Source organism: Dendrobates tinctorius, unplaced genomic scaffold, assembly GCF_039654945.1.
Source record: "Dendrobates tinctorius isolate UK_male_01 unplaced genomic scaffold, ASM3965494v1 ptg000239l, whole genome shotgun sequence".
NCBI classification, from domain to species: domain Eukaryota; kingdom Metazoa; phylum Chordata; class Amphibia; order Anura; family Dendrobatidae; genus Dendrobates; species Dendrobates tinctorius.
This window is the reverse complement of record NW_027361906.1, coordinates 113,529-125,860: the sequence shown is the minus strand read 5'-3', so window position 1 is coordinate 125,860 and position 12,332 is coordinate 113,529. Positions and strand designations below refer to the sequence as shown.

Here is a 12,332-nt window from a genome sequence, read left to right as displayed (position 1 = left end):
GTCATAGTTTTCCTGGATGGATCGGACTTATGGCGTCAACTTGTTACTTGAGATGTAATTTTTTCGATTTTCAGGACACAGAACACCGCCTTGTTAATTAACGTCAAAGTTTCTTTTTTTTTTTATTGTTTTATAAACTTTACTTTTTTTTCAACAAAGAAAGTTTTCCAACTTTCTAATATAGTTTGTCCATGTATCATCGAAGAATTTTTACGTCTGAATTCTGGCGTAAAACTGTTGTGAAATGTTATGCACAACTCGAAATAATGTAAAAAAAAATAATGTAAAAATTAATAAAATAAATGAAAAATTTGGTGTTTTTAGGCCATTTCTGTCCAGTTCCGGCAACTTTTCGAAAAGTGGGATGGGGCGTATTGGAGCGCGCTGCTGAAATATACATTATCACTTCCATTACAAAGGTCGCCAAAATTTATAACCGAAACGGATATTTCTTACACGGGTGCACGGCAGCTGAAAGGTGCGCCGAGGTGGATTTTCCATTTAGCGCATCTTATCAACACTCACAGCCTCGATGAATGTGGTCCTCTGTGTTTCTAGTCCTCCACGCTTTCATGGAGCTCCTATTTAACAAAAAAGAGTAAAAAGTGGACAAAATTTTAACAGTGAGGGGGAGCAATGAGCAGGACAGGCTGCCACGAGAGGTGGTGAGTTCTCCTTCAATGGAAGTCTTCTAACAGCGGCTGGACAGACGTCTGTCTGAGATGGGTTTGTGAATCCTGCATTGAGCAGGGGGTTGGACACGATGACCCCGGGGGTCCCTTCCTACTCTTAATATTCTAGGATTCTATGACAATCCCTTGAAGGTCCTGAATGACCTCTTGAAAATAAATTTGAGGTTCTTCTTGCCTAATCTCATTCTGCTTCCCCATTTTAGTTATTTATTGTCCCCCTGTATGTATGTAGTCCTTGCTTTTCTTTTTTTTTCTATGTTGGGACGATTGGCGGCCTCCAGTGCAGGACACTCCTCGTAGATTTCAGTGATTTTGAGTCGTGTTTGCCGACATTTCCGGCTCCTTTTTAACTGTAGACATAAAGTAATGTCAGTTCCTGATGGAAATTTGTTCTATTTGATGAGCAGAAAAGAGATTGTAAGCCGTGACTGCCGGGTCTGTGCTCGGAGCTCAGTGTGTGGGATCCGAGAGGCTTGTGGCCTCCATAAAACAAAGGGCCCTATGTAGAGCAGACTGAGATCTACTCGTGGAGGGGGTTATGGAAGATTGTAGGACCAAAAATAAAAGTTTTTCAATCTTTAATGTAATGAAAAAGCATTAAATATTGATATATGGAGGAATTTGGATCTATATATTTTCTATCTATCTAAACTATATTGACAAAATTATTGGGACACCTACACATTACTTTTCCAGGAGCCCATAACATTATCCTCCTCCACCATCTATCTGTACAGGGGGCACAATGCAGTCAGGGGGTAACGTCCTCCTGGAATCACCAAACCCAGACTCCTCCATCAGACGCAGATAGAGAAGTGCGATCCGTCACTGCACAGAACACGTCTCCTCCAGAGTCCAGTGGTGGCGGCTTTACACCACTCCATCCGACGCTCGGCATTGTGCTTGGTGATGTACGGCCGTGTGCAGCTGCTCGGCCATGAAGCTCCCGGCGGGGGCGCAGTGTTTGTGCTGTTGTAATACTAGAGGAGGTCTGGACTCTGCAGTTATGGGGTCAGCAGAGCGTTGGTGACTTTTCTGCCTTCTGCTCCTCATCACTCGGCCCCCCGCTCTATAACGGGGTCTACACTCTGAGTTGCTTCAGTTTGTCACTTAGTTACATAGGTTGAAAAAAGACACCGGTCCATCAAGATCATCCTTTCTCTACCAGTTATGCAATTTTTCTTACTAGAAATTATTTATAATCCACAATGCCATTTGTTATGAGAAAAGCCTCCAGCCTTTTTATAAAAGCTGTTATAGTGTCGGCCATTACTCCTGGTACAGAACTTTGTGGCCTCCACTGCTCCCAGCACAGATCTTTGTGGCCCCCAACTTCCGCAGTGCAGATCCTTGTTGCCCCCAGCTTTCCCGGTAAAGATCTGTCTGGCCCTAACTACTCCGACTACTGATCTCTGTACTACACTCACTGGCCACTTTATTAGGTACACCATGCTAGTAACGGGTTGGACCCCCTTTTGCCTTCAGAACTGCCTCAATTCTTCGTGGCAGAGATTCAACAAGGTGCTGGAAGCATTCCTCAGAGATTTTGGACCATATTGACATGATGGCATCACACAGTTGGCGCAGATTTGTCGGCTGCACATCCCTGATGCGAATCTCCCGTTCCACCACATCCCAAAGATGCTCTATTGGATTGAGATCTGGTGACTGAGGAGGCCATTTGAGTACAGTAAACTCATTGTCATGTTCAAGAAACCAATCTGAGATGATTCGAGCTTTATGACATGGCGCATTATCCTGCTGAAAGTAGCAATCAGATGTTGGGTACATTGTGGTCATAAAGGGATGGACATGGTCAGCAACAATACTCAGGTAGGCTGTGGCGTTGCAACGATGCTCAATTGGTACCAAGGGGCCCAAAGAGTGCCCAGAAAAAATTCCCCACACCATGACACCACCACCACCAGCCTGAACCGTTGATACAAGGCAGGATGGATCCATGCTTTCATGTTGTTTACGCCAAATTCTGACCCTACCATCCGAATGTCGCAGCAGAAATCGAGACTCATCAGACCAGGCAACATTTTTCCAATCTTCTACTGTCCAATTTCGATGAGCTTGTGCAAATTGTAGCCTCAGTTTCCTGTTCTTAGCTGAGAGGAGTGGTACCCAGTGTGGTCTTCTGCTGCTGTAGCCCATCTGCCTCAAAGTTCGACGCACTGTGCGTTCAGAGATGCTCTTCTGCCTACCTTGGTTGTAACGGGTGGCAATTTGAGTCACTGTTGCCTTTCTATCAGCTCGAACCAGTCTGCCCATTCTCCTCTGACCTCTGGCATCAACATGGCATTTCCGGCCACAGAACTGCCGCTCACTGGATTTTTTTTCTTTTTCGGACCATTCTCTGTAAACCCTAGAGATGGTTGTGCGTGAAAATCCCAGTAGATCAGCAGTTTCTGAAATTCTCAGACCAGCCCTTCTGGCACCAACAATCATGCCACGTTCAAAGGCACTCAAATCACCTTTCTTCCCCATACTGATGCTCGGTTTGAACTGCAGGAGATTGTCTTGACCATGTCTACATGCCTAAATGCACTGAGTTGCCGCCATGTGATTGGCTGATTAGAAATTAAGTCTTAACACACAGTTGGACAGGTGTACCTAATAAAGTGGCCAGTGAGTGTATATCTATTATCTATCTACTTGTATATAGCTGTCTATTATCTATCTATCCATCTATCTATCTATCATCTATCTATCCATCCATCTATCCATCCATCTATCCATCCATCTATCCATCCATCTATCCATCCATCCATCTATCCATCCATCTATCCATCCATCTATCCATCCATCTATCCATCCATCCATCTATCCATCCATCTATCCATCCATCTATCCATCCATCTATCCATCCATCCATCTATCCATCCATCTATCCATCCATCCATCCATCTATCCATCCATCTATCCATCCATCCATCTATCCATCCATCTATCCATCCATCTATCCATCCATCTATCCATCCATCCATCTATCCATCTATCCATCCATCTATCCATCCATCCATCTATCTATCCATCTATCTATCCATCTATCCATCTATCTATCCATCTACAGTGGGGCAAAAAAGTATTTAGTCAGTCAGCAATAGTGCAAGTTCCACCACTTAAAAAGATGAGAGGCGTCTGTAATTTACATCATAGGTAGACCTCAACTATGGGAGACAAACTGAGAAAAAAAAATCCAGAAAATCACATTGTCTGTTTTTTTTTCTTTTTATTTGCATATTATGGTGGAAAATAAGTATTTGGTCAGAAACAAAATTTCATCTCAATACTTTGTGATATATCCTTTGTTGGCAATGACAGAGGTCAAACGTTTTCTGTAAGTCTTCACAAGGTTGCCACACACTGTTGTTGGTATGTTGGCCCATTCCTCCATGCAGATCTCCTCTAGAGCAGTGATGTTTTTGGCTTTTCGCTTGGCAACACGGACTTTCAACTCCCTCCAAAGGTTTTCTATAGGGTTGGGATCTGGAGACTGACTAGGCCACTCCAGGACCTTGAAATGCTTCTTACGAAGCCACTCCTTCGTTGCCCTGGCGGTGTGCTTTGGATCATTGTCATGTTGAAAGACCCAGCCACGTTTCATCATCAATGCCCTTGCTGATGGAAGGAGGTTTGCACTCAAAATCTCACGATCTCCCTTCCAACTCACTCTTAACATTCTATCTATCATCTATCCCATATCTATTATCTATCATCTATCCCATATCTATTATCTATCTATTATCTATATCTATTATCTATTTATTATCTATCTATTTCTATCATTTCTCTAGTTATCTATCCATCTATCTCTATCTATTATCTATCGATCACCCTTCTACTTCCGTATTTCTCTCCTGTAGAAGGAGGCGGCAGTGAGTCTTATCCCTAGTTTCTGAGTATTTGTTTAGTCTATATTTGGGTCTCGTTCCGTGTACTTTGGCTGCTCCGTCCTCACATTTCAATCATCTGGATTTTGTCGCTTTCACCTCTGACTACTTAATAACGGTGTGTATTAGCGCCGAGCTGTGTGCAGACAATCCCTGGATGAGATCAGCGGCCCCACGATCTAATGCCGCGTTATTGCACAGCCGTCAGCTCGTCGTGCTCTGTTTTCTGAAACTGGACGGACATAAGACAAATACTTCACCTGCCTACAGGTCATTCCAGCATTTGGAAAAACCATCACTTTCACCGAAAACGCTTATTTCTCGAATCTCTTACTGTAAAGGGTTGAAAATCCCATTTCATACAAACTATTAGGAAATTAGTAGCGACCGATCCGCTCTACGTGACCCTTACTGAACTACAATATTTTTTCTTTTGTGGTTAGTCACATATAAAATAGAAGAATACTATTGAAAATGGGTAAAATGATGACATTAATTGAAGTCAGATTTGTAAAGCCTTAGATACACCCGACCAACCGAAACAGTGGAAGTTCATATTAGTGTCGATAAAACTTGTATGTGGTTTCATATGTAGTGTCCTTACAATTTGGACTTTTACTAATTTCCAAAAACTCAAGTTTTTTTTTAAAAACTTTGCAAATTTCAAAGATTTAAATCCAACATTTCACTTGACCCATGCGTGGCTTCACTTACACAATTGTTATAACGTCAGATGCTGAATTCTGATACTCGAAATTGGACTTACCAGAAGTTATTAGTGATACATTGGAGTTTGTCACACTTGAAATTTAGATGCTTATACATGTAACGTAACTCATAGAATGGTGGGGTTGGAAAGGACCACCAGGTTCATTGTGTCCAACCTCCTGCTCAATGCAGGATTCACTAAACCTTCTCAGACAAGATGTCTGTCCAGCCTTGACTTCCATTGAAGGAGAACTCACCACCTCTCGTGGCATCCTGACCCTCACTGTCAAAAAGGTTTGTTTTTTTTTCTACTATGTAATCTGTATCTTCTCCCTTTCAGTTTTAATTCCATAGCTTCTCGTGTTTCCATGTGCAAATGAGAAGAAAAAAAAACTCACAAACTCTTCAATCAATAGAATTTAGTTATGGAAAAATGACTCTGAACAAATTTACGTGTCCAATCCTTAGAATAAAGCCACCCCAATAATTTTCCAATTGCTGCAGGCCTGGCTTTCCTTCTCCTCAGTGATCGTTGGAGGCCACTTCTTGGCATAGATGACCATGTAATATATGGTTCCACCAAAGTGGGAATTGCTTTCTGTCTCGTAGAGTGGAGTCATGAGTGGAAGGACCCCCTTTATAATATATGTAATCAACCTAAAAGATCAAATAGACCATGGTAGTCCTGATTGGAGAAAGACCACCTTTTGATGTTGGCCAGCATTGACTATCACGTTGGTAACCTCCTCTTTTTTTACTTCTTCTAGTTACGCAGCTTTAATAGCGGATTGGCCCGTGGTGGTTCTCGGAATGTGTACCGTACTCATCGTCGTCTGCGCCCTGATTGGCATTTTGGTGCCTGATCTCCCAGACTTTTCAGATCCTCTGCTGGTATGTATGTTTGTGCACATTACTTTCTAAAGTTGTGTGTACTTTTATTAGACTTTTAATTAGTAATATGTGAAATCCAATCCGATATTGTAATAATGACAAATCGCATAAAATAATTGCATTTATTAATTGTAGGAAAACTCTATATGTTAAAAGTGCAATGTTGATGGCAGAAATTACTTTTTTTTTTTTCTCTATATATTTGACCAGTCTAAAGGGTGTTAATCAGTTTTGGAAAACTTGGCTACTTTCTTCAAAATATAGTGCCATACTTGCGCAATGATTTTGTCTTGTATTTTTACTTAGATGACCCATAATAACCAATAGCTAGATTGTATGGCCACAAGAGATTAGCCAATGGATTTTTACTGAATCAAATTCATTATGAAATTGCTGAAAATTTCTGTTCAGCAGATTTTGTATTATTTACCGTACTTAATTTGCAGAAAGCCAGTGAAATTGTGGCCAACTGTGCATCATTTCGCTGGATTCCTTGGAGACACTGGAAGGGGTTAAAAATATAAAATGATCTCCTCTGTGGCCTCCCTGCTAGCTCTCTTGCGCCACTCCAGTCTGTCCTCAACTCTGCTGCCCAACTAATCCACCTCTCTGCTCGCTACTCCCCTGTCTCTCCCCTCTGTAAATCTCTTCACTGGCTCCCAATTCCCCAACGAATCCAGTTCAAACTGCTAACACTGACCTCCAAAGCCATCCACAACCTATCCCCTCCCTATATCTCTGAACTAATCTCTCAAAAACCAAGGGAAGAGTCTTGAGGAGATCATTTGCATATTCCCAGTGCCTTCTGGGATAAGTGAAGAGTCTCCGCGAGCTCAACGATCACTGGGTTTTGGCCGTTGCAGCTGAAAAGAGGAAATCGGAAAAAACGCGCGCCTCTTGGCGCGCAAATTTTGGCTCATCTTTCATCGTTTTTAAGAAATCTCAAGATGGAAGAGGCCAGGAGCCATTTGGTGAGCTGCATTTCTTGCTACATGTTCACAGATTTACCAGTGGAAAAGCCAAACTTCACATGCCACAAATGCAAGCTTGTGACCCTGTTGGAGGAAAAGTTGCAAAATCTCGAAGAGAGGTTAGCTACGTTGAAGATCATTAAGGAAGGTGAAGAGTTCTTAGACAGAGCAGAATTATCTCTTCATGTTACAGAAAGAGAAGAAATTCGAAGTGCACCTGAAGAAACAGAGGAATGGAGACATGTGACCCAGAGAAGCAGGAGGATCAGGAGGCAGTCAGCACCCATACTGCTCAGAAACCAGTACCAGGCTCTCACGCAGGAAAACGATGAAGAAATACATCAGGATAAGACTTTGCCAACAAGCAGCAACCTTGTACGCCTTCAGAGTCCTCCTGGATGGAGAAAGAAAAATGTTGTGAAGAAGAAACGGAGAGTGGTGGTCATGGGGGATTCCCTGCTGAGAGGAACAGAGGCCGCTATCTGCAGACCGGATATAACTTCAAGAGAAATGTGCTGTCTTCCAGGTGCAAAAATTAAAGATGTGTCTGACAGGATATCAGGACTCTTCAGACCTACAGATGACTACCCATTCCTGCTACTACATGTGGGGACAAATGACACCGCAAGAAACGACCTGGAAACCATCTGCAGAGACTTTGAAGACTTAGGCAAGAAAGTGAAAGAACTGGGAGCGCAGGTGGTCTTCTCTTCCATCCTCCCAGTGGATGGCCATGGAACAAGGAGGTGGAATAAGATTCTGCAGGTGAACAACTGGCTACGTCGATGGTGCCGTCGGCAACGATTTGGATTTCTGGATCACGGAGTGAACTACTTATACGATGGACTACTTGCTAGAGATGGGGTGCACCTTACGAAGACTGGAAAGCAGGTATTTGGAAGTCGCCTTGCTACACTTGTAAGGAGAGCTTTAAACTAGAACAACATGGGAAGGGAAGCAAAAGACCAGAAAAAGCCATACACCTGACAAATGCTATTGAGAACTCTATTAGAAGTGGAAAGGAAGAACAAAGACAAAAGAATCTAATTAATAAAAATATTGGAGAAAGAGAAACCAATCACAAACTAAAATGTTTCTATACTAATGCACAAAGCATGGGCAACAAACAAGGAGAATTGGAACTACTAACACAGGAAAAGAAATATGATGTCATTGGAATCACTGAAACTTGGTGGGACAATACACATGATTGGAATACAAGACTAGAAGGATACAACTTATTTGCAAGAAACAGACTTGATAAACGAGGAGGGGGTGTCGCATTGTATGTTAGAAATGCGTATATCTGCACAGAGATTGAAGCTTCAGAGACTGGGAGTTCTGTGGAAACTGTTTGGGTAAGAATACAAGGACAGAACAATGGAAAGGACACCATTGTAGGCATTTACTACAGGCCGCCTGTGCAAGCTGAAGATATGGATGAACTCTTTATGCATCAAATGGCCAAGTTCTCCAAAAAATATGACATAGTTGTCATGGGAGATTTCAACTATCCAGACATTTGTTGGGAATCTCTCTCAGGCAAAACTAACAGGTCAAGGAAATTCTTATCCTCTCTTGCTGACAACTTTATCTTCCAAAAGGTAAGGGAGAAAACAAGGGGAACTGCTACCTTGGATCTAATCCTTATAAACAGGGAGGAAATGGTTGAGGAGGTAAAAGTGGCTGGGACCCTAGGAGGTAGCGACCATGCTATTTTAGAATTTTGGATAACTAGAGGCGGAAGACCTGTGAAGACTCAGACGTCAAGGTTAGATTTCAGAAAGGCAGATTTTAAGGGATTCAGAAAGAGAATTGGAGGAATCCAATGGCTGGATATCTTTAAAGACAAAAATGTCCAGGAAGGATGGGAAATCTTGAAAAATGAAATTCTCAAAGCACAGTTGTTAACAATTCCGAAAAGAGGGAAGAATAGGAAGCATTTAAGGAAACCAGGATGGATGAACACAGAACTTAAGCACATGCTAAAAAGGAAGAAAAAAATGTTTAGAAAATGGAAAGAGGGAGGCATATCTAAAGAAGAATATAATGCTGTCTGCAGAACCTGCAGGGCACAAATCAGATTAGCTAAAGCTGAAAATGAATTGAGGCTTGCAAGAGATGTCAAAAGCAATAATAAAGGATTTTGGGGATATGTCAAAAGTAAAAGAAAAGTCAAAGATGCTATAGGATTTTTACAGGATGAAAATGATGAAATGGTAAGACAGGATGTTGAGAAGGCTGAACTTTTAAATTCCTATTTTGCATCTGTTTTCTCTTAGAAAGGAAATGTAACATCAACTGTTATTCACTGTCCTATTAAGGGAATAGAAGAATCCAGGATATCTATAAACAGAAAGATAGTGAGGAAACACTTAGCTAACCTAAATGAATTCAAGTCTCCAGGTCCAGATGAATTACACCCCAGAGTACTGAAGGAGATAGCAGAAGAAATTTTTGAACCCCTCTCCATAATCTTTGAAAATTCTTGGAGAACAGGAGAAGTGCCAGAAGACTGGAGAAGAGCAAATGTTATTCCTATCTTCAAAAAGGGGAAGAAGGTGGACCCAGGCAACTATAGGCCGGTGAGTCTGACTTCTATACCAGGAAAGATCTTTGAACTAATTATATCTTCCCTCACGTAATCTTCGATCCTCCCAAGACCTCCTACTCGCCTCCACACTTATTCGTTCCTCACACAACCACCTCCAAGATTTCTCCCGAATATCCCCTATCCTCTGGAATTCCATGCCTCAACACTTCCGATTATCCACCACCCTCGGATCCTTCAAATGGAACCTGAAAACCCATATTTTCAGGAAAGCTTACAGCCTGCAATGACCATTCTGCCGCCTCACCACCGCCTGAGCTGCCGCCTCATCACCACCAGAGCTGCTGCACCCCGACCTTCTGTCTCTTCCACACTATCCCGTAGAATGTAAGTCCGCAAGGACAGGGTCCTCTCCCCTCTGCACCAGTCTGTCATTGTAAATTTGCTTACTGTTAGCGATATCTATAACTTTGTATGTAACCCCCTTCTCATGTACAGCACCATGGAACTAATGGCGCTATATAAATAAAAAATAATGATAATAAAATGACACTGCTCACATGTCCTAGGCTTGTCTCTCACCTGACCTTCCACCGCAGCTCTCTGCCCCTTGTCCTTCACTAGCTTGGGATTGGTCTTGGGAGTCAGTCTTGGGAACCTGCTTGAGTTGAAGGTGAATTTGTTCCTATTCCCAAGTTATATCACATTGTGAAGAAGGGATATCAAAGCAGAAGCATGGAGAAAGTAGATGCAGTCACTCTGACACTCTTGCTTAGAGATCCCATAGTTGGCGCAGTATTTCCTTAAACCAGTCATAGACATTTGTTGAAAGTGGCCGGTGATTTCCAAGTATTTTTGGAGGAATCCTCATTCCAGAGGTCAACCCTCAGTAGATATCAGATTCTTGGGCTGCTGTTTGGTGATGAGTAAATGGCTCTTTTTGAGCTTGTTGGCTGATGATGAATGACCGTGCTTTACAATGAGAGTAATTTATTGATAAGTTGACTTTCGATGATGTTGAAGTCTTGTATGTCCTTGGGGGGTGATGACTGAATGAATAGATGTCTGTGAGGAGACATAATAAGCATGTGAGATGATCAGCAGTTGTAGCCCAAGGCATTTAATATACAGAGCGTGTCATCTCCAGCCTGGAGTCATCAGTTGTCATCCACCTGTTGGAGGCAGTAACCTCTGACCTGTAGGATCTGACCTCTTTCTGCACATCAACTTGTTTGTGTTTCTATTGTTGTCATTGATGACATTCCTTTCATCTTACCTTACAGGGGTTCGAGCCCAGGGGGACTGCCATCGGCCAAAGACTAGTGACGTGGAATAACATGGTGGAGAACACAGGTTACAAGGCAACACTAGCCAATTATCCATTTAAATATGCAGATGAGCAAGCAAAAAAATAGTTAAGTCGTTTATATGTATTTTCTGTGTCATTAATTGCAAAAACTTAATAGTTGGCGATAGTTAACTTGAAAAATTGAAATTGTGTTTTTTCTGGCTAACACAATACTAGTTTTTTGCTCTACTTCAATAAATTTAGGGTAACAATAGCTTGGAACCATAAGGCTCCACGTTGTGGATTCTGCTGCGGATCCGCAGCGTTTTTGGCCATGCGGATGCGCAGATTTTGCTGCGTTGTAAAGTACCTTTAAATTCAATGGAAATAAAAAACCGCAGTGCACATGCTACGGATTTTTCCAGGCGGATTTGCAGCGGTTTTAAATCCGCATCATGTCACTTCTTTGTGCGGAATCCGATCACCTGATCATGCAGGCTAATCCGCAGGTAAAACGCAGGTCTTTTGACCTGCGGATTTAGCCAAATCCGGGCGGAAAAATCTGCAGCACAATCCGCAGCGTGTGCCCTTACCCTAAAGGGCAGCCGTTATGTTTTTGCAAAAAATGTTGCCTAAGCTATTGTACAACAACTCAAAGTCTTCTTTGCATAGGCTTCTAGAATGAAGGTCTTTGTGTACTTGGCCTTGGAAACATAGTTATGTTTGAGCCTTCTACCGTAACGAACAAAGTTGTGGTGTGAGACTGGAACATTGGAGATCTTAGGGGTTCATTTTGACTACCTCTTCGGGATTTTGACACCCGAAAGCCAAAGCCAGACATTGATGATACCCAACCCAGCCATATTTTTGAAAACATTTTTTTTTTTTTTTTTAAAAAAAGCAACCATACAATGCCCAAAAAGCATCGTTGCCTTAAGATCTTTGTCATACAGTGGCCTTGGCAACATACAGTACTGTTTAGTCTACGGGTGTAGTCGGACGCCATAAGGTTTGAACTTGTGATGGGAGACTGGAATATCGGTCACGTAGAGATCTTGGAGTTTAATCTGGATTACTTTGGACCTCAATTAAAAATCTTTATTAGGTTCCCCCAACTATAATGTATAATTTGGTGTATGGTTATGTCACAGGGGGGCCTTTAGTCTAACGTGTACAAGAGGCCGTAAAACTATAGTCGACCAAACATGCCAATATCTGTGGCTCGCACGACAGTCTAATATGTATGGGGACCTCCCAACTTTCCTTTACAGATGATGTTGAAGGAGAGAAGGATAAAGCATTTCTAATTTGACTGCTGATCCTTGTTTCTCG

General features: G+C 42.2%; 1 protein-coding gene across 4 annotated transcripts in view; it reads left to right on the top strand.

The window, feature by feature from the left end:
• The window catches only part of DISP1 (dispatched RND transporter family member 1), a 92,272-nt gene that overhangs the window by 72,769 nt on the left and 7,171 nt on the right, over window positions 1-12,332 (top strand). For all 4 annotated transcript variants that reach the window (XM_073556760.1, XM_073556761.1, XM_073556762.1 and 1 more), the window contains exons 5-6: window positions 6,067-6,190; window positions 10,996-11,126. In XM_073556760.1, the coding sequence (XP_073412861.1) occupies window positions 6,067-6,190; window positions 10,996-11,126 (255 nt within the window). The remainder of the gene's footprint in view (window positions 1-6,066; window positions 6,191-10,995; window positions 11,127-12,332) is intronic.